Genomic DNA, 23,761 nt, shown 5'->3' on the forward strand with positions numbered 1-23,761 from the left:
CCAGGATTCATAAAAGCACTGATGTTAAAGCCAGTGGTACTGTTACCAATATGTGACCTTGAGAAATCAATCAAACCTGAGAACCTCACTGCTCTAATATAGAAAATAAGATTAATAATAACCTGTGGGTTTGGAGATGTTTTGGGTAAAATCCTTTTAAGAAATTCTAATAAAATTCTAATCAAAATAATACAGGTTGTATTTCTCTCCTCTAAATGCAGACCTTTATGTGAATTTTATGGTAGCTTCCATTTTCTTTCCATTACTAAATTTATTATGTAAGTGCTAAACTACATCCAGTTGTACTAACATGCAATGGTTTTTCACAATGTCATTGTTGATGTTGCTCCCTCTTCCTGAAAAGCCTTTTTCCTGACCCAACCACATGACAAGTATTGACTCACCCTATCAAAGCTATTCCTGCTGAAGTCATTCATGACCTTATAACTATGAAACCCAGTAAACATTTTCAGTCTTCCTTCTAATTCTCTTCAGTGGCATTAATACTTTGCTCTTAAAAGTCCTTCACTTAGTTTCCCTGATGCCACTCTCTTGTGACCATTCTTAGTTTAACAGCTTATTCTTAAGGCCTGTCTGAAGACTTCACTTTGTCTGCCCACTGCTTCTTCTCTTCAGAGGTTGTCATTCATCACCATGCCTCCAAACACTGCCTAAATGTGACTGAATCCCAAATCTCCAGCTCAGATCTGTCTCCTGTAATTCAGACTCACAGATTCAAGTGCCTCCCTTTATCCCATAGATATCTTACATCCACTATGTCCACTTATCTTTCCTCCCAAACCTTTTCTTCCTTCTCTAATGCCCTCAAAGAATGCCACCATTCTTTGTTAATAGGGTGCCAAAGTCAGAAACTTGGCTAGCACCCTACATTCTTCAGGGTAGAATTAATTCTGTAATTAGTCATTGGGTTCTTTCGATGCTTCATCCTAAAGATCTTTTGAACCAATCTTTTCCTTACTGTCCCCATTGCCATTGATTCTGCGCCAATTTCATCCTTTACTGTTTAGACCGGAGGTTAGACAACTATGGCCTGTGAGTTAAATCCAGCTTATGGTCTGTTTTTGTAGAGTTGGTGCACTGAGAATGGTTTTTATAATTTTAAATGATTAAATATTTTAAGACATGAAAATTATATGACAGTCAAATTTCAGTGTCCATAAAGTAAAGTTTTACTGAAACACAGACATGCTCATTTATTTACATATTGTCTATGACTGCTTGCACTACAGTGACAGAGCTGAACAGTTCAACAGACATTATACGACCTACAAAACCTAAAATACTACTGTCTGGTCCTTTATAGAAGAATTTTTCTGATCTTCACTATACAGTAAACTTTTTTCAAAGAAAATATTTTTTTCTTTTTGCAGTCTTCTGCTTACCTTTAGACCTGACCAGAACTGTCTTTCTTGAAACTTTGAATGTGGTGATGTTCTGTTTTCTACAGCACTAATTTAAAGCAAAAGAAAGAAAATGCAAATGACTGTTCATCTTTCAGAAACAGAGTTTAAAGAACTGAATGGTTACTTTTTTTTTTTTAATCAACCAAACTATATCTTTTTTTTTTTTTTTCAAACTATATCTTAACAATATAATTGAAGGTGCTCTGGTGATACCTAATAAAATTACTAATGTATGTACACTCTTACTCAACAAATCCATGTTTGAAAATGCCTTCTATAGATACATTTGCACATGTACAGGATAATATGTTCATAAAATTATTCACAACATTGTTAGTAATGGTTTACTGCTTACATATTCATCAATTACAATACAGCCATAAAATGGCATATTGTGCAGCTAAAAAAGCATGAGGAAACAATCTGTGGATGACACAAAAAGTTCTCAAAGATGTACCAAGTTAAAGTAAGGTACAAAACAATGGTTATGACAACAATATACTTACTTTGCTATAAAAAAGAAGGGGAAATAAGATTAATTCTAATTGCACTGTAAGTATTAAAATTCTATCTAAAGTATTTAATTCTAACTGCAGAAAAAAATTCCAAAAAAGTAAAAAAAAAAAAATTACCAACAGTGAGTGTTCTTGCATGTCTACGGAAAAGAAGGCAAAAACTGGGTAGATGGAGGTCAGGAGCAGGAGAGAATAAGACTTTTCATTTTAAACATAAGTAAAAATTTTAAATACACATATTTTTTAACTGTGCAGATATATTACTCACCTAAAACACTGAAAGTGAAAGTGAAAGTCGCTCAGTCATGTCTGACTCTTTGCAACCCCATGGACTATACAGTCCATTGAATTATCTAGGCCAGAATACTGGAGTGGGTAGCCTTTCCCTTCTCCAGGGGATCTTCCCAACCCAGGGAATCAAACCCAGGTCTCCCACATTGCAGACGGATTCTTTACCAACTGAGCCATCAGGGAAGCCCTGATGGCTCTAAAACATTACAAATCTTAATTGTTGTTGTTGTTTAGTTGATAAATCATGTCTGACTCTTTTGTGACTCCATGGAAGGTAGTCTGCCAGGTTCCTCTGTCCATGGGATTTCCCAGGCAAGAATACTGGAGTGGGTTGCCATTTCCTCCTCCAGGGAATCTTCCCGACCTAGGGATCAAACCTGCATCTCCTGCATTAGCAGGTGGTTTCTTGACCACTGAGCAATCTGGGAAGTCAACAAACTTTAATTGGGGTGAAATTTTACATGCAGGCATCTCTTCAGGATTCCAATTAACCAGCAAGCTTAGAAGTTCTTTTTTCCTTTCCATAGAACTCTTTGATCATGTGAGTACTCACTGTAGAGTGAGCTTCAGTCCATAATCCATTACTACAACTGATGCTTTCTTAGCAAACCTACCAATATGCATCAAATACTACTTGTCTGATCATTTAAAAGTAAAAATATATTGCAAAGATGTAGGTTCTGGCCCCTCAGTGATGTTCCAGGCCTTATTTTGAGCTCTCTGTGTCAGGTATTATTCTGAGCACTCTCTTCATCTTCACGGTGTCCTATGAGATAGGCGTTAATTTAATGCCCATTTTATATACAAAGACACTGAGGCATGGAAAGGCCCAAGGTCAAGTGTCTAGTAACGGTGAATCTGCACTCCCGAAGCTGTGTTTCTAACCACCTGGCTATGCCACTTGTCATGTTCTCAGGAATATCATCACATCATACATGGCATATAAAAGGTGATTAAGAAATATTTGTTGAAATATCAATTTGCATGCTCGCTTCGGCAGCACATATACTGAAATATCAATTTGCATCTTAATAGGTATATGTGTTTTGAAAACAATATATTTAGTTTCTTCTCTATTACACTCTTAAATGAATCTGTATTGCAGGAGTAACTATTTCAAAAAATCTTGAAATTAGCAACTCTTACCTCTTTGGATACAGAGGAATAAAAACATCATCTTCTATTGCCTTCTTCATTCTTGAAACAATGGATTTAAGTAAATCCTATTTTTAAAAAATGTAAAAACATCACTGATAGTCATAGATAAAAATGTATGAACCAAAAAAAAGAAAAAGAAATGTATGAATCAAAAGTAGCAATTTTAATAGAATAGTGCAAACTTGTACACACTCAAAGACCTAGGTGTTAAAGTAATTGTAAATTAGGTACAAGAGAACTTCATTCATCCAAGTGGTTGCATACTGTAGTAGCCGGTGCCTTTTCATTGCAGCGTAGTATTCTGCTGCATGATAGACCATTCATTTAGATGGTCTTTGGTTTAGGGGTTATTATGAAGCATGTTACTATATAAATTCCTGTAGAGCATGTCTTTTAGTATGCATGGGCATATATTTCTAATGGGTATATATGTAGAGATGGAATTGCTAGAATCCAGTTCATGTCAACTTTGGACAGAATGCCAAGTTGTTTTCTGAAACAGGGGTATCCCATTTATAGTCCCACTAGTCAGTATGAGAAATCCTGTTCCCCTACACCTTTACTAAGTCATATTTTTAGGGTTTTTAAAAGCTTGCAATTCTGGTGAGTATGTCAGTTAGTCAGTTCAGTCGCTCAGTTGTGTCTGACTCTTTGCAACCCCATGGACTGCAGCAGGCCAGGACCCTGTGTCCGCCACCAATCCCCAGAGTTTACTCAAACTCATGTCTATTGAGTTGGTGATCCCATCCAATCATCTCATCCTCTGTCGTCCCTTTCTTTCCCACCTTCAATCTTTCCCAGCATCAGGGTCTTTTCCTATGAGTCAGTTCTTCACATCAGGTGGCTAAAGTATTGGGACTTTCAGCTTCAGCATCAGTCCTTCCAATGAATATTCAGGACTGATTTCTTTTAGGATGGACTGGCTGGATCTCCTTGTAGTCCAAGGGATTCTCAAGAGTCTTCTCCAACACCACAGTTCAAAAGCATCAGTTTTTCAGTGCTCAGCTTTCTGTATAGTCCAACTCTCACATCCATACATAACTACTGGGAAAACTATAGCTATGACTAAATGGACCTTTGCTGGCAACATAATGTCTCTGATTTTTAATATGCTGTCTAGGTTGGTCATAACTTTTCTTCCAACGAGCAAGCATCTTTTAATTTAATGGCTGCAGTCACCATCTGTAGTGATTTTGGAGCCCCCCAAAATAAAGTCTGTCATTGTTTCCACTGTTTCCCCATCTATTTGCCATGAAGTGATGGGACCAATGCCATGAGCTTAGTTTTCTGAATGCTGAGCTTTAACCAAACTATTTCACTCTCCTTTTTCACTTTCATGAAGAGGCTCTTTAGTACTTCGCTTTCTGCCATAGGGTGGTGTCATCTGCATATCTGAGGTTATTGATATTTCTCCTGGTGATCTTGATTCCAGCTTGTGCTTCACCCAGCCCAGCATTTCTCATGATGTACTCTGCATATAAGTTAAATGAGCAGGGTGACAGTATATAGCCTTGACATACTCCTTTCCCAATTTGGAACCAGTCTGTTGTTCCATGTCCAATTCTAACTGTTGCTTCCTGACCTGCATACAGGTTTCTCAAGAGGCAGGTCAGGTGATCTGGTATTCCGATCTTTTAGGCATAGTCAATAAAGCAGAAATAGATGTTTTTCTGGAACTTTCTTGCTTTTTCAATGATCCAGTGGATGTTGGCAATTTGATCTCTGCTTCCTCTGCCTTTTCTAAAGCCAGCTTGAACATCTGGAAGTTCTCGGTTCACATACTGTTGAAGCCTGGCTTGGAGAATTTTGAGCATTACTTTGCTAGCGTGTGAGATGAGTGCAACTGTGCGGTAGTTTGAGCATTCTTTGGCATTGCCTTTCTTTGGGATTGAAATGAAAACGGACCTTTTCCAGTCCTGTGGCCACTGCTGAGTTTTCCAAATTTGCTGGCATATTGAGTGCAGCACTTTCACAGCATCAACATTTAGGATTTGACATAGCTCAAATGGAATTCCATCACCTCCACTAGCTTTGTTCACAGTGATGCTTCCTAAGGCCCACTTGACTTCACATTCCAGGGTGTCTGGCTCTAGGTGAGTGATCATAGATAGCATTGTGATTATCTGAGTTATGAAGATCTTTTTTGTACAGTTCTTCTGTGTATTCTTGCTACCTCTTCTTAATATCTTCTGCTTCTATTAGGTCCATACCATTTCTGTCCTTTATTGAGCCCATCTTTGCATGAAATGTTCCTTTGGTATCTCTAATTTTCTTGAAGAGCTCTCTAGTCTTTCCCATTCTGTTGTTTTCCTCTATTTCTTTGCATTGATTGCTGAGGAAGGCTTTCTTATCTCTCCTTGCTATTCTTTGGAACTCTGCATTCAAATAGGTATATCTTTCCTTTTCTCCTTTGCTTTTTGCTTCTCTTCTTTTCACAGCTATTTGTAAGGCCTCCTCAGAGAGCCATTTGCCTTTTTGCATTTCTTTTTCTTGGGGATGGTCTTGATTCCTGTCTCCTGTACAATGTCATGAACCTCTGTCCATAGTTCTTTAGGCATCGGTCTCTTAAGATATAGCCCCTTGAATCTATTTCTCACTTCCACTGTACAATCATAAGGGATTTGATTTAGGTCATACTTGAATGGTCTGGTGGTTTTCCCTACTTTCTTCAATTTAAGTCTGAATTTGGCAATAAGGAGTTCATGATCTGAGCCACAGTCAGCTCCCAGTCTTGTTTCTGCTGACTTTATAGGGCTTCTCTATCTTTGGATGCAAAAATATAATCAATCTGATTTCGGTATTGACCATCTGGTGATGTCCATGTGTAGAGTCTTCTCTTGTGTTGTTGGAAGAGGGTGTTTGCTATGACCAGTGCGTTCTCTTGGCAGAACTCTATTAGCCTTTGCCCTGCTTCATTCTGTACTCCAAGGTCAAATTTGCCTGTTACTCCAGGGGTTTCTTGACTTCCTACTTTTGCATTCCAGTCTCCTATAATGAAAATGACATCTTTTTTGGGTGTTAGTTCTAGAAGGTCTTGTAGGTCTTCATAGAACTGTTCTACTTTAGCTTCTTCAGCATTACTGGTTGGGGCATAGACTTGGATTACCATGATATTGAATGGTTTGCCTTGGAAATGAACAGAGATCATTCTGTCATTTTTGAGACTGCATCCAAGTAGTGTATTTCAGACTCTTTTGTTGACCATGATGGCTACTCCATTTCTTCTAAGGGATTCTTGTCCACAGTAGTAGATATAATAGTCATCTGAGTTAAATTCACCCATTCCAGTCCATTTTAGTTCGCTGATTCCTAAAATGTTGACATTCACTCTTGCCATCTTCTGTTTGACCACTTCCAATTTGCCTTGATTCATGGATTCATTAGATTTCAGTTAACAATGAGAAACAAACTTGTCTCCTACACCTTCCACAGATTGTTCATAGTATACCTCTCAAGATCATGCAGAACAAATCTAATCATCCTTCCATATGAAAACTCTTCAGATTTTAAGATTGATATCTCACTTTTCTATATTTTCTCTTTCCCATACCATCTTAGACACTCTCCATTTAATATACTTTAACCTAAAATTAAATGCAAATAGCCCAGGGAAATGAGGAAAGCACATATAACAATTTTACTCAAAAGAGCAGACATCTAGAAGGATGAACTTCCATTAGTCTTTCTGCTACTCAAGTGACACTGTTGGCTCATAGTGAGTTTACGGACGATTACAATCCCTCTCCATTTTACCTGTGTTGCTTTAAAGTTGCGCCTCTCCCACCTTTTATTTATGCATAAAATACATATTCTTTTCACATTTCATATTTTGAGAGTCAGTCCTTTTCTCAGTATTTTGAAATTCTTTTGGATTCTAATTCTGTTATCCATAGATTTATGATAGAATTCCTAGCTTTCTGCCATTGAGAAATTTCATTAGCATGTATTTTACATCCTCATCCAATTCAATAAAAATACCGAACAGGACAAAGCTGAGAGGATTCCAGCCTTATGAATCAGTATTCTTTAGGTATAATTTTACTGGTTTTCTTTGTATCTAACTATACCCTATTTCCCCCCCATTTGATCTGTAAGAAAATTATAACATATTTAAATAATTATTTACTGTACCTGTACAGTACCTTACTTAGTGGAAGTAACTGAGATATTAGTAATATGGAAGAATATGCTTTGACATACATTTGGTTTTAGGAACCCCATCAATGAGAGATTACAGTAACCACTGCTTTCTCATTTTAAGTGTTCATAATCCATCTCTGTAATAATCTATTTTAGAACCTTAGAATTAAAAGTATTCTCACCAGGCATTAGCTTACAGAATCATTTACTTTTCACTGAAAATCAGCCACTGTGCTGTCTGATTTGTGCCTCTGGGGCCTTTCTCATTCTCTTCAATTCTTTCAACATCACTAACAAAAACACAGTGAGCTCACCAGCAAACTGTGTTACTAATGGAATCTTACCTAGTACACTGATTCTCATATAGGAGTAACTTTGCCATGCCTCAGAATATTCTCTAAGTCTAGAGATATTTTTGGTTGTCAAGACTGGGAGCTTACTGCACAGAACATCTCACACAAAGAAATATTGGTTCCAAATGCCAAGAACGCCAAAGCTGAAAAGTCCTGATGTAGCTCTGGTCTCCTACTAAAGCCAAAAACCTATTTCCAACATTCATCGTAGGAGGGTTTTCAGAATTAAGATTACCAGTATAAAAACTTCATGAGTGGATCCATAAACTGTTAAAAGACTTTAGTGGTTACAAAATGCCAGGCCTGCCACTGTTAAAAGTGATCTTTTAAAGTGACTTGGCCCTATAGGCCCCAGCTTCCTCACCTGTAAAAATGTAATTAAAATCAACATGTTTTACAAGGTTTTGAGGATCAAATGAGAAAGTGTTTAAAAAACTGTAACTGTAAATGCACTATTTACATTTAGGCTATAATCACATAATCCCATGTAGAGAGCAAATACAGGACTATATAGCTGTTTGCTTGTTTGCTTGCTCTAACATACTCGTCTTGGTTCTATGCTTTGTAAAAACACAAAATAAACTTACTCCTTCATCAAACATAATCTCCAAGCACACCATCTTTAAAGTTGAATCTAATTCTTGCATGATTTTCACATGTTTTTATCCTGTTGGAGGTGAGTGGAAAACGCCCTTTCTCCTTCAGTTGCTACAATGCTCAAATCCTATTCTTTCCTTTAGGTCCTTGCTCAGATTCCACATGTAATAAAAATTCTTTCACTGCTGAAATTTCTCTCTCCTGCCTCTCTTCTGAAGCTTGAGAGCACTTTATCTGAGCCACTCATGGAGAGGCAATGTGGTCAGTGAGATGAGCTTGGGTTTTAAAGTAAGACTGAGTGCATTCAGCTGCTTCAGTCGTGTCTGCCTCTTTGCAACCCTGTGGACGGGAGCCCACCAGTCTCCTCTGCCCATGGGATTCTCCAGGCAAGAATACTGGAGTGGGTTGCCACACCCTCCTCCGGGGGATCTCCCCGATCCTGGGATCCAATTTATGTCTCCTGTGTGTTCTGTATCACAGGCAGATTCTTTACTGCCGAGCCTCTGAGGATGCCCAAAGTAAGACGGACCAAGGTACAAATCTTAGTCCTAACTCATGGTATTACTCTGAACAGGTTTCTGCGATTCAGATTCTTCATCCGTAAGATGAAGCTATCATCTTTTTAAAAAAAATTGTTTGTTTATTTTTGGCTATTCTGGGTTTTCACTTCTGCTCAGGCTTTTCTCCAGTCGCAATGAGCGCGGGCTCCTCTCTAGCTGTGGCGCACAGGCGTCCCTCGTTGCAGAGCACAGGTGCACAGGCTTCAGTAATTGCGGCTCCCGGGCTCGAGAGCACAGGCTCAACAGCTGTGGTACATGGGCTCAGTTGCTCCTCTGCCTGTCGGATCTTCCTGGACCAGGGATCGAACCCACGTCTCCTGCACTGGCAGGCGGATTCTATACCACTGAGCTACCAGGCAAGCCCCATCACCCATTTTTAACAGGACTGCTGAGACTAAGTGGGCTGACGCAGGAATAAGGCCTAACAAAGTACTGAGTACATAGCAGGAGTTAGACAAGTAAGTCTTGTCATTCCCACTTACTTCCTACTTCAAATAACAGTTTATATGTATCTTGTTTCCTCTAAGATTACATGATTCTTGATGGCAGAATCATGCCGGTATCCTCCTCTCTCTTTTTCTTCTTACGGCTTCCCTCCTTCATTACTTAAAACGTATTGGTGCACATATGACATGTCTCCTTGCTTTTCAACTACTTTGATTATTCCACTCTGGGTATGCTCCAGTCTGTGAATCTCCCTCTTAATTCTCTTAAAACTCAACATAAAATTGTCTTACTCTTTTAACTGCATCAATCTACAATATTATTATCAACAAACAAAATGATTTAAAAAAACAGTAGTGTAATAAAAGATTCAAGAAACTCTCACCACAGCCTCTGAAAAGTTCCTTCCTCTTTATGTCTTATGTTCAGTAAAACTCAATTCTACATTATGCTGAGAATCTATCCTTTTTTAAACTTTGAATCCTCAAAGAGCTACCTGTTCTTGACTATGCAGATTACAGAATACCAGTTAAAATACTGAATGTTAGTCTAGTTTTAAAATTATTGTTAAAGTAAGGTCATAATATTACTAGATTTTTGCCAAAAGAACAAATGTAATTAGTTTTCTTTTCTTTTAGAAGGAATCAATTTGCACTAATGTATTAATGCCTGTTCATCTCTGCAGGGCCAATGTACATTCACAAACCTGAAAAACAGGTAGTTGGGTCATGAGATCTGTTGAACAAATCAGACCATTGAACAGACAGAAATACGCTAATAAGAATGAAAGTAATAATCTGGGTCTTACTGCATGTTTGTGTATTCTATTATAATGATTACCATTCCTGTAAGAATGTTTGGAAATATCAAGGTGTATCCTTTAATCTTATTAATTATAAAGAGCAAGAAATGGTCAGTCCTAAATATTTTTCATCAATAGTATTCTGATAATTACTTCTGCATCGTCTGTAAACAAAGATTTATAATAAATTATATTGATTTAAAAGTAAATCAAGAAATTCATAATTATAGACATTATTACCTGTTTGCCTTTATTAACTTCATTTTCACAAGTGGAATGTTCTTCAAGAATCATTCTGCACTGTGTTATTAAACTTGTTGTCTGTGTGGTTGACAAGGGATCCCAAATGAATTCTACAAAGCCTGAAACAAAAATTTTCAGTGGTGCAGTTTAGTTACTAGACTACTTTGCTTGTCACATATAAACAACTGAGGCCTTTTGCAAATGCTACTTCCCTCCTTAAGTGGTTTAAAAAAATCAATGCCAATCAGTACATTATGTATTTGCATACATACTCAATTTTCTTATCTTTTTCGGGTTTTGCTGAACTTGTATGGCTCAGCTACAACTCTAGTTAAATCACCTTGTCAGTGTTGGTGGCCACAACCATGCAGTTAAAACATGACTGGAAAAAAGTACACTTTAAATTGATCACCATGGCACTCCAGTGAGACCAAAATGCTGCCCAGCAATCACATTTCGTTTTTCTGGCCCATTCTCTTTCCCTTCTCGTGAGACAATTATTTCCTGCCTTCTCCTTCCTCCTTGCTCTCAGTTAATGGGCTTCACTCTTCCAGATGACGATTTCTTATGATTTCTTTTTTCCACCCTTGCTCTCACTGTCAGTTGATTACTTCCCAACTTGATGAGAAAAACAGAATTAATCAGAAAAGCTCCACAAGCTCCTACCATGGCATCTACCAATCTAGCAGCATCTGCACCCATAAATTCTAACTTGTCTCCCATTTCTATGGATGAAGCACTAGCCTCCTTGCTAATGCCAACCTTTAATTTGTACAAAAGAGTCCAACCCCTTTGGCTTACTTGAAGATTCTGCTCCTGGAATTCTGCCCTCTCACTTCAGTATCACCATCACTTCTACTGGATCTTTTCCATCACTGTACAATTTTTTTTCTTGTATTAAAAATAATCCCTTTGTTGACTCTAATTTCCTCTCTAGAGCTGCCCTATTTCTTTCCTTCATTTTACAACAAAATTTACTCAACAACTGTTGAAACTTTCTATCTCCAATTTCTTTCCTCAAACTCCTGAGTTCACTTCAGTTAGGCCTTACTTCAGCAGTTCTCCTAAACTACTCTTAATCAAGTAACAGATAACTTTCACATTGCAAAATCTAAAGGCTGATTCTAGTCTCCATCTGATTTAACAGCAACAACTACAACATTTTTTTTTTTTTTTAAACTTGGCTTCCAGGATACTGCTGGTTTCCCACTGACCTCTCTTGTCTCCTTTACTGTCTGCTTGTCATCCTGTTGACTTTCTAAATGAGGGACCTCAGGACTCAGGTCACTTACCTTCTCTTTCCTATTTATATTTATACCCTTAGTATGTCAAGTCAGTTTTGTGGCTTTAAATGCTATCTATGTGCTGATACACTCCAAATTTATATCTCCTCCGTGGATCTGTCCTTTAGACTCATACATTTAACAGCCTAGTTGACAGCTCTATTTGGATGACAGGCATCTCAAACCCAACAGGTGTCAAACTGAGCTCTCGCTATACCTCCTCCCCAAAACTTGCTCCTCTCAGTCTTTTCCATTTGAGAAAATGGCAACTCTGTCCTTCCAGCTACTCAGGCCAAAAACCACTTAGTCATTCTTGATTCCTCTCTTTCTCTCTTGTTCCACAATCCATATCAAATTCTGTTAGTGTTACTACTGTTGAAATATATACAGAATTTGACCACTTTCTAGCCACCTCCAATTTTTAACACTCAAGTCAAACCACCATTGCTTAGATTACTGAAAAAGCTTCATAACTGATCTGCATATAGTTCATTCTTAACACAGGAAACAGAATAAGTCTGTTAAAATGATAAGGCAGATCTTGTCACTTCTCTGCTCAAAACTCTCCAACTGCTTCTCACTCACTTACAGTAAAAGTCCTTACAAATGATTATAAGGCCCCATATGCCACAGCCACGGTCATCCTGCTAACCTCTTCTTACTGTCCCTATTGCTCACTCTACTAAAGTTACTCTGGCCTATCTGCTGTTTTTCAAGTAAATCAGGCTAGCCTCTGCCTCAGGGCCTCTGCATGTGCTGTTTCTGCTGCCTAAGATGCTGTCACCTCAGACATTCATTTGGCCCACTTCTTTACTTCCTTTTGGAAATCTGCTCATTTGTGACCTTTCCAGGAAGCCTTTCCCTGGACAAAGTATTTTAAATTGCACTCCTCTTTCATAATTTGTATCTCTCCCCCTTACTTTATTTCTCTCCTCGGCCCTTGTAACTAACACACTATAGATTTTACTTGTTTATCGTTGGTCTCTTTCACAGAATGAAAGCTCCATAACATCAGGGATTATTATTTTGTTTACTGATGTATACGCTGAAGTTAAAAATTGTGCTTGACTCTTGTAAAATACAAGTTAAATAATTTTTTAAAAATTTAAATAGGTTAAAAAAACACCTCAAATCAAATATAAAACTGATTTCTCAGACATCTTGAAGGTTAGGCTTGTAATAATCTTAGAAATATTTGGCCAACTAATACTGAGAATCTACTATGTGCCTAGCATTAACTATTAGAAATACAGCAATAAGTAAGATTAGGTTTGCCTCAGAACAATTTTGTTTAATGTCAAATACAAATATATTTTATATATTTTATATATATATATATATGTATAGTTGCTTAGGTAAACAATTATAACATGTAGGTACCATCCTAAAGATTAGTTTAGAGTACTTCAGGAACCCTGAAAAGGTATGCCTAACCCAGTTCCTAGAAATGATGTCTATAGAGTGTTCTGAAAGATGAAGAGGAGTTAGTTAGCTAGATGAAAGAGGTATAGGGTTAAGGGATTTGTCAGGTGGATGGAGTGTAGAAGATGTAAAGGCCAAGGAGAAGATAGCTTAAGACCAGTAGAGGTAGAGATGAGGGGAAGAAGGAACTGAGCTTGGCAAGAGATGAGGCTAGAGAACTACTAAACAGAGACAAAATCCTGAAAGTCCTAGAACGCATGTTAAAGAGGTTAGACTTCAACCTAAAGGCAGTTTAGAATAAAGTGTTTTAAGTGAGGTATGACAGAATCAGACTTACATTTTAGACAGATCACCATGGCTGAAGTATAGAAAATGGGTTAGAAAAAGGAAAAAAGTAACAGATGTGGCATTTGCTTATATAAAAGAGGTTAAGAAAAAAGCAGGAGTAGATGACTTGGAGGTTCTGGTTTGAACATGTGGGTAGGTGGAGGTTCCATTTTCTAGACAAGGAATATAAGAGGAACAAGTCTGCAGCAAAGATGACAAGTGTGATTTTGCATTTGGAATTTGAGTTGCCAAGTAGATATATTCAGAAATTACTCTGATAAGAGATATGGTGCTCTAAGAAGAGATCTGGATTTGTTCTTTCAGTTCTTTTTGATTGAAAATCAAGCAGAAAAGCACTGTCCAAAAGAACTTTCTGTGATGAAAGGAAAAAACATCTGACACCTGCACTATTTAATGTGATAGTCATGAGTGATATATGGCTATTGAAGAACACAGATATAGATGGCACTAGAGGAGAGTATGCAATTACCCAGGGAGCTCAAAAAGAGCTATTGTAAAGTGAAGTATTTGGAATTTTCAGATGAATACTTAAGTGAGGCATATATATTCTATGCTATCATTAGTAGTGCTTAATAGCTAAAACTAAATGGTTAAAAGCACTATTTTTCCAAGATACTCCATGATTGCACTGTAAATTATTCTGAGGAAGATCTTTAAAGTTTAGTCAAGTTGGCTGAGAAGCAATAAAAAGCAGGTTGCTTTAGTTTTTAAGAGTTTTCAGACTTTGCAGTCAGAATCCATTTTCAGTGACATGGTGGAACAGATCCTTATCAAGTATAATTTCAGATAAAACAAGTTGAGATTGAGGCACAAGCATTAATGCCCAACGGCTCTGAGCGCTAGTAGGAGAAGTAAGGGGAATGTAGTAATGTTTATCTAAAGAAAGAAGAAACTCACCATACACAAAAATAAACTCAAAACTAAATGTAAAGCCAGACACTAAAAAAATTTATAGAAGAAAACACAGACATGACACTCTTTGATATAAATTGCAGCAAGATCTTTTTTGATCCAACTCCTAGAGCAATGAAAATAAAAACAAAAATTAACAAATGGGATTTAATTTAATTTAAAAGATTTTGCACAGCAAAGGACCATAAGCAAAATAAGAAGATAACCCTCAGAATGAGAAAATATTTGCAAACAAAGCAACTAACAAGGGGGTCAATCTCCAGAATATACGAACAGCTCACGCAGGTCAATATCAAACAATAAGTAACCCAGAAGGCAGAGGATCTAAACAGACATTTCTCCAAAGAAGACATATAGATGGCTATATGGCACATGAAAAGATGACCAACATCAGAAATGCAAATCAAACTACAATGAAGCATCATCTCACAGAGGTCAGAATGGCCACCATCAAAAAATTTACAAACAATAAATGCTGGAGAGGATGTGGAGAAAAGGGAACTCTCCTACACTGTTGGTGGAAATGTGAATTGCAACAGCCACTATGGAGAACAGTATGGAGCGTCCTTAAAAAGCTGAAAACAGAACTACTAAATAACCCAGCAATCTCACTCCTGGGCATATAACCCAGAGAAAACTGTAACTAGAAAAGATACACTCACCCCAATGTCCACTGCAACATTATTTACAATAGCCAGGACATGGAAACAAGCTAAATGTCCATCAACAGAGGCATGGATAAAGAAGATATGGTAATATTCCATTATATACCATGGAATATTATCACCCAGCCATAAAAAAGACCAAAAATACCATTTGCAGCAACATGGATGAACCTAGACTGTCATATTGAGCGAAGTAAGTCAGACAGAGAAAGACAAATATGTGACATGGTTTCTATGTGGAATCCAAAAATCAGGCTACAAACAAACTTATTTACAAAACAGAAGGAGAGTCATGGCTGTAGAAAACAAACTAATGGTTACCAGGGAATAAATGTGGGGAGGAATAAATTGGGAGATTCGGATTGACTAGACACACTACTATATATAAAACAGAAAACTAGTGAGAACCTGCAATACAGCACAGGAAAATCTACTCAAGACTCTGTAATGGCCTGTATGGGAAAGGGATCATTAAAAAAAGGTGGGTATATGTATAACGGATTCACTTTGCTGTACACTTGAAACTAACACAACATTGTAAATCAACCATACGCCAATAAAATTTAAAAAAAAAAGGAGAAGAAATGTAAGGGGAGAAGTTAAGGGAAAGACATACACATAGTAGAGATCGAAGTGTGCCACTAATAAATGACTTATAAAAGTAGCTAATAAAAGTAATGCAAATGTCACAAATACTAAAGGTCCAAGAGTATCAGGAGTTTGATAGCTAGTCACCTGCACAAACAAGCTGTTTTTAATCAGCTTAAATTATAAATCTCTTGATTTTTACTGCATATTACAGCTGTGTTCAAAAACGAAAAAAATTTGTGACTGTAACAGGAATTATTGATCTTATACTTAGCTAAAGAACAATTTAATTTTATCAAGATTACAAAACAGTACCTGTAAGTCGAGGAATAACTGTTTTGTTGATGACAGTAGACAAGATTTTCTTATCAGAACTATCTTCCTTCTTTGAATCTTCCATACTGCAATCTATAAATTCTTTTACAGATGTGAACCATGGCATCTGTTTTAAACCTATGGAATCAAACTTATAAATAAAATTATCCAAGTTATAAATAAATTCTTAAACTTTATCTTTAAATAGTTAACTTTTTCCATAATTACCAGAGCTTTTTTTTTTTTTTAATTTTTTTATTAGTTGGAGGCTAATTGCTTCACAACATTTCAGTGGGTTTTGTCATACATTGATATGAATCAGCCATAGATTTACACTTATTCCCCATCCCGATCCCCCCTCCCATCTCCCTCTCCACCCGATTCCTCTGGGTCTTCCCAGTGCACCAGGCCGGAGCACTTGTCTCATGCATCCCACCTGGGCTGGTGATCTGTTTCACCATAGATAGTATACATGCTGTTCTTTTGAAACATCCCACCCTCACCTTCTCCCACAGAGTTCAAAAGTCTGTTCTGTATTTCTGTGTCTCTTTTTCTGTTTTGCATATAGGGTTATCGTTACCATCTTTCTAAATTCCATATATATGTGTTAGTATGCTGTAATGTTCTTTATCTTTCTGGCTTACTTCACTCTGTATAAGGGGTTCCAGTTTCATCCATCTCATTAGGACTGGTTCAAATGAATTCTTTTTGACGGCTGAGTAAAATTCCATGGTGTATATGTACCACAGCTTCCTTATCCATTCATCTGCTGATGGGCATCTAGGTTGCTTCCATGTCCTGGCTATTATAAACAGTGCTGCGATGAACATTGGGGTGCATGTGTCTCTTTCAGATCTGGTTTCCTCAGTGTGTATGCCCAGAAGTGGTATTGCTGGGTCATATGGCAGTTCTATTTCCAGTTTTTTAAGGAATCTCCACACTGTTTTCCATAGTGGCTGTACTAGTTTGCATTCCCACCAACAGTGTAAGAGGGTTCCCTTTTCTCCACAGCCTCTCCAGCATTTATTGCTTGTAGACTTTTGGATAGCAGCCATCCTGACTGGTGTGTAATGGTACCTCATTGTGGTTTTGATTTGCATTTCTCTAATAATGAGTGATGTTGAGCACCTTTTCATGTGTTTGTTAGCCATCTGTATGTCTTCTTTGGAGAAATGTCTGTTTAGTTCTCTGGCCCATTTTTTGATTGGGTCATTTATTTTTCTGGAATTGAGCTGCAGGAGTTGCTTGTATATTTTTGAGATTAATCCTTTGTCTGTTTCTTCATTTGCTATTATTTTCTCCCAATCTGACGGCTGTCTTTTCACCTTACTTATAGTTTCTTTTGTAGTGCAAAAGCTTTTAAGTTTCATTAGATCCCATTTGTTTAGTTTTGCTTTTATTTCCAATATTCTGGGAGGTGGGTCATAGAGGATCTTGCTGTGATTCACTCTCACCACTACTGTTCAACATAGTGTTGGAAGTTTTGGCCACAGCAATCAGAGCAGAAAAAGAAGTAAAAGGAATCCAGATAGGAAAAGAAGAAGTGAAACTCTCACTGTTTGCAGATGACATGATCCTCTATATAGAAAACCCTAAAGACTCTACCAGAAAATTACTAGAACTAATCAATGAATATAGTAAAGTTGCAGGATATAAAATTAACACACAGAAATCCCTTGCATTCCTATATACTAACAATGAAAAAACAGAGAAATTAAGGAAACAATACCATTCACCATTGCAACAAAAAGAATAAAATACTTAGGAGTATATCTACCTAAAGAAACAAAAGACCTATACATAGAAAACTATAAAACACTGATGAAAGAAATCAAAGAGGACACAAACAGATGGAGAAACATACCGTGTTCATGGATTGGAAGAATCAATATTGTCAAAATGGCTATTCTACCCAAAGCAATCTATAGATTCAATGCAATCCCTATCAAGCTACCAACGGTATTTTTCACAGAACTAGACCAAAGAATTTCACAATTTGTATGGAAATACAAAAAACCTCGAATAGCCAAAGTAATCTTGAAAAAGAAGAATGGAACTGGAGGAATCAACCTGCCTGACTTCAGACTCTACTACAAAGCCACAGTCATCAAGACAGTGTGGTACTGGCACAAAGACAGAAATATAGACCAATGGAACAGAATAGAAAGCCCAGAGATAAATCCACGAACCTATGGACACCTTATCTTTGACAAAGGAGGCAAGGATATACAATGGAAAAAAGACAACCTCTTTAACAAGTGGTGCTGGGAAAACTGGTCAACCACTTGCAAAAGAATGAAACTAGAACACTTTCTAACACCATACACAAAAATAAACTCAAAATGGATTCAAGATCTAAATGTAAGACCAGAAACTATAAAACTCCTAGAGGAGAACATAGGCAAAACACTCTCCAACATAAATCATACCAGAGCTTTTCTAAGGATCAAGGGAGAATAATTCCATATTTTAACCCAATGTATACAGTGGGTTACAGTTTATAGGGTCACAAAGAGTTGGACAGGCACATACAGTACTAGACCACCAAGGCTAGACAGGATGACATGACTAACACATGACGTCTAGATGGTGAGACAGGATATTACATTTCATGCATTTATTCATGTCCAGAAATGCCCCCTGTGTATTCAGGATGTACTAAGTGGCAGGTACTGTTAGGAACAAAATATACATTTATAATGATAGCAGTTAAAATACCCATGGAATTTGCTTTTAAAGATATACTTACCTCATACAAAATTCACTTCTGGCTCTCCCAAGTCTCCCTAGCACAAATGTATACTTTGCATGTGGCTTATCTTATTATTAAGCAAACAGCAGATGGCCAATTACTATTTGTTGAATGACTGAATGAACAGATCTTTGCTATATGTGACAGAATACTCAATTCAGCTTGAGTGGTTAACAAATAGGCTGCCATCCAACCTAGCTTAGGGCTAAGCTTGGTTCCTAAACTAAGAACACTGCATGGCCCTGAACCTAACAGAAAGTCTAAAGGCATGCATGACTAGGGCAGAGGAAGACCTGCCTTAGTTGAACAAAAGGGATTCACCCTTTGTTAAATCTTTATTTTCAGCTCTCCTCTCTTCCTAGAATTTCATTTTCTCAGTTCTGTTTGCTTAACCACATGGATGTCCCATCATCATTTCATTGTCTATAGTTTAAAACTTCCTTGAAAACCTTTTCCCTCTTTGAAAAGACACCATTTCTATGAACGGAACTACCATTGTCCTAATAACTTAGAATCCAAACCTTGGGGTCACCATTTTGATGTGTTGTGTTAGGGTTATTCGCAGTAGTTTATTGATTCTTCATAAAATCACTTGTAATCAACCCTTTCTTTCCTCTTTGCTTTGTCACTATCACCCTATGTGAGGAACTCATCTCCTTGGACTTGGGCTACAGCAACTGCCTTTCAGTATATCTTCATCTCTTTCTCTCTACCCTCCAAGTTAGCCTATTGCTCAGAGCTTCCTAAATCATTACCTTCATCATGTAGCTCCTCCCATTACCTACCAAAACAAGTTCATATCTTTTGATTTAGAATCTATGCAGTCTCTACAAAACTACTATTTCTCCCCATGTACCTTTACAAAACACCTTTCCTTCCTCTCTCTCTTCCTGTTTAAATTCTATATACCCTTTAAATCCTCATTTAAATTCCCCATCTTCATTGTAGCTTTCCTAGTCAAGTATACCCATTATGTCATCTCCAACTTCAGAACTCTTGGTACCTATTTTGAATTTCACTCAGATTGCAAAATTCTTATGGTCTAATACTATCTTATTTTTTTGAGTGATCTTCAACTTACCACAGAAGATTTTTTTAAAGTGTTTCCTTTACTGATGTGTTAGCCTTAAAACAGAGTGAGAACCAAGAAATGGTAAATGTAGACTACTACTCCAAAGCATGATTATTAATTCCATCTCTAAAGGTGAGATATTTTATGTTACAGTTAACCTGATAACAAGAGGATTTAAGTAACTAAATGTGATTAGGATTATTTTTTTCACGTTAAGCTCATATACCTTAAGAGGGTTCCAGTCAATCAACTGAAATCGTATTAGGGGATTTAAAAGCTTCGGAATGCATAAACTAATGAAAGCTTCATAGTAAGAATCAGGAAACTTTTCTCGCCATTGTTGAAATTTCAATAAAATATTCTGGATATTACAAAAATCACTGTGTACATCTTCAAAAATCTTCTTATGATCCTGTAAAATGTCACCTGTGAAGAAAATGAGTCTCTGTATATTATGCATTTTACATTTGTGATCTTTAAGTTTGATTCCTATAGTTATGTATAACTTATGTAATCAACTGAGTTGAAAGTTATTCCTTGACATTAACATATAAATTAGTTTTTATTAAAAAAACACACCTTAGTAACAGCTGATACTAATAAAATCTACCATTTACTAAGCCCTTGCTATATGCGAAAACATTATAAACACATTATCTCATGTCATCATCATAACTATCTTCCCTAAAAGGTAAGTGTTTCTAGCCTATCTGTTTACAGACAAAGAAAAAGCAAACAACAATATCAGATACAGTGAAGTCAAGTAATTTGCTTAATGTCACATAGAATAGATTCCCTCTTTGAACTCATCTATTTGACTGTAAAGTCCACATTCTTTCAACTGTATGTATTTTACCTTCTTACAATGCTAAAAATGGACTTTACTATAAGTTCAATTCAAATTCAAACTCCGGGAGATTGTGAAGGACAGGAAAGCCTGCCATGCTGCAGTCCATGGGACTGTGAAGAGTTGGACATGACTGAGCGAATGAACAACAAATAGGGACTTCTGTGGTGGTGCAGTGGCTAAGACTCCAAGCTCCCAATGCAGCAGGCCTAGGTTCAATCCCTGGTCAGGGAACTAGATCTCACAAGCCACAACTAAGACCTGGCACAGCCAAATAAATAAATATTTTAAAAAATTGAAAAAAATGATAATATAGAAAGCATGTAGCAGAGAAATGAAGCCAAAAATGTTCATAGCTCATTTATAACAGGAGATGAAAAAGGTTGAGGGGAAAAAACTACAAAGATGCAGGAATACTCCTCCCACTTCTCCACTTTATCCATTCTTTCAGAGGTACAGACAAGTCTAATAAGGAAAAAAAAGTATTATTTTTTCTGAATTTTCCTAATTATTTTGGATAGCTTAATTAAGGGCAATCATGGCAAAGATTTTCCATCATTTCAGTATTTCAAATTAAGCCACATCAGAAACTTGATAACTGACCTTGGCTTTTTTGGAAGTCAATCATGTCTGCTGAAGACAGTTCATCATCACTAGATGTTCCTTCTTCATGAGTACAATTCCCAGAAAGAACCCTTGCTTGTCTTCTTTGTGCCCTGTATTTTGTAAAAAACCAAAAATAAAATATGAAAATAATTGCTTTAAAACAAAAAGTAAAAGTCATCATTACTTAACATGCCCAGAAATAAACAATCATACTTTCACACATTTTATGTTAATATTTTTGACATTTTAGCTTCATTAATCTGAACTGATTCTCCCTCTTACTCTTTTTTTTTTTCCCCCACTTATTCTTGTTAGATACTCCCATGATTTGGAAAAAGGAGTAGCAATGTATTTAGGACTAGCTTCCAGGTACGAGACAGTCCCAACCTGATAAATACCACTTTACACGTTCCTTCTAACTGATCCAAATACACAAGTGTGTCTTTAAACCATGGGGTAGAGGACTGCTTAACTAAATTTTGGTTTTACACCATTCTCACAAATTAATATGCTAGGTTATAGTTATTTATACTGTATGATTAACTATATTTAAACTGTGAGAAATGCTTGCTCAGGGATGCTTTAAGTCTTTAGTTACCTTCGAGATTCAACCTCTTCTAAAATCCACGGAGTTTTTTCATCTGTAGCCAAGCTATTATTTACTGACGTCTCAGGTGTGCCTGTTAATGAATAAAACTGATTTTATACTGTAAATTCTAAAAAGAAATACAGTGAAACATTTTGAAAACAAAAGTTGTATTTTAGGTATGTATACATATTTGTATATATAAACATCCATACATAGACTATGCTTAAATTACATATTTCATTATGCAATGAAACTGCAATGTTAACTCTGCCACAATATTAATAGGTATTGAGTTTGCTAATCTAAGAAAATGTACCTTGTCTGGCGAATATAGTTCAGCACTTGAGAACAGTAACAAAAATAAAGTTTCTTTCCCTTGTATTCTTTTTCAGCAGTTTTCACCTTTTTTTTTTTCTGTCCCTATGGTCAAATTCTAGAAACACATTACCAATATGTCAATCATATTATCTCCTATTTTAGCATATACTGTAATTTATGACCAACTAAATGTCATATATTTGAGTCATTTTGATTTTGCTTTTATCATCTACTTGATGCTATGGTCTCATTTCTTTCACTATACTCTGACAGCACCTTAATCAAAGAAAGACATCTCTGCAAATACAAAATCAGTGTGAGAATTAAAGGGCTGCATCCAATTCTTTTTTTTTTTTTCAATTCTTTTATTAATATAATGAGATCTTATAGATGATTCTATACTGAAACCCACCAGAATTTCTTTAACTTCCACAATCAATCTATGGAAAATTTATAAAGTTGGACTTCTGACACAGTCTATATGTTTATGTCAACTCACCTCAAAATAATCATTAAATGGTCATATAAATATTTTCTTTCAAACACTAAGTGATTAGAAGTCATAATTTTTTTTTTTTTAGATTTGGACTTAATTTAAGACATTTTAAAGCCGAGATTTTAAAATGGTTTGGGAATTTTAGAAGAGGGTAGGTGAAAGGTCAGTGGGAAAATACACAATAAACATTTTTTATACAGAAATAAAAATATTTTTAACTTTTAGCTACAATTTAGCTTAATGAACAAAAAATCACATTGAACATGAAAAACACTAACATGATAACTGTTGTAAATATGCTGATTCATGTTTTAATTCATCTTGCCTGCGTTTCATAAAGATCATGGCTTGTTTTAAAAGGAGTGCATGCATTGCTGATTCTATTTCTTGGATGTTGATAATCTGAAATACATACATAAATAACATTTTGTGGGTGGTCATTAAATGATTATAAAAAATAATTATATATAAGCACATTATATGCTCAAATTTCATATAACAGAAACATTTTTAACACTATCACATCTCAATTAAATGAACATTGTGAGGAACAGATGTAGCTTCCAATACTTATAATACTAATAAAACTAGAAAATAAACTTATTGTACCAAAACAGCTATAAATATCATAAATAATAAACCTAACTTGGCTGGAGTCAGGAACATGGATAAACATGGATAGATAAGAAAGATTCTTTTTTGAGATAGAAGAGAAGAAGGAAATTATGACTGCAGCTATTTTTCACAGGCCGAGCATGTCAGACTGTAGGGGAACATCTGAAGAAACTGGTAAAATTTGAAAAAAATAGAGGACAGAAGACACCTAAACAGACAAGAAAGCAAGCTGTGAAGCAGAATTGAGTGACTAATTAAAACTGGCATTCATATTACATATTTCTTGGGCAACAATTTCTCCCACTTCAATCATGTTCCATAGCTAATGCTATGGATTCAAGCCTTTGACAGTGTAATTCTTCAAGGATGAATGAAGAAGGTCACACTGTAATAAATATTTCAGAAA

General features: G+C 36.3%; 1 protein-coding gene across 10 annotated transcripts in view; it reads right to left on the reverse strand.

Moving 5' to 3' along the window:
- The window catches only part of GCFC2 (GC-rich sequence DNA-binding factor 2), an 84,252-nt gene that overhangs the window by 13,166 nt on the left and 47,325 nt on the right, over positions 1 to 23,761 (reverse strand). For 6 of the 10 annotated variants that reach the window (XR_006343527.1, XR_006343526.1, XR_006343525.1 and 3 more), the window contains 8 exons: positions 23,019 to 23,142; positions 21,936 to 22,017; positions 21,335 to 21,447; positions 20,111 to 20,310; positions 16,061 to 16,211; positions 10,525 to 10,646; positions 3,377 to 3,453; positions 1,404 to 1,470 (listed from right to left, as the gene is read on the reverse strand). Coding sequence is in view for 4 of the 10 variants with exons in the window: in XM_043917920.1 (XP_043773855.1) it covers positions 1,404 to 1,470; positions 3,377 to 3,453; positions 10,525 to 10,646; positions 16,061 to 16,211; positions 20,111 to 20,310; positions 21,335 to 21,447; positions 21,936 to 22,017; positions 23,019 to 23,142 (936 nt within the window). In the remaining 6 variants the exon portion in view is untranslated. Of the gene's footprint in view, positions 1 to 1,403; positions 1,471 to 3,376; positions 3,454 to 10,524; positions 10,647 to 16,060; positions 16,212 to 20,110; positions 20,311 to 20,970; positions 21,197 to 21,334; positions 21,448 to 21,935; positions 22,018 to 23,018; positions 23,143 to 23,761 lie in introns of those variants that run through there. The other 4 variants (XM_043917921.1, XM_043917922.1, XM_043917923.1 and 1 more) reach the window with 4 other exon arrangements.

The sequence above is a fragment of the Cervus elaphus genome, chromosome 11, assembly GCF_910594005.1.
Source record: "Cervus elaphus chromosome 11, mCerEla1.1, whole genome shotgun sequence".
Lineage (NCBI taxonomy): Eukaryota > Metazoa > Chordata > Mammalia > Artiodactyla > Cervidae > Cervus > Cervus elaphus.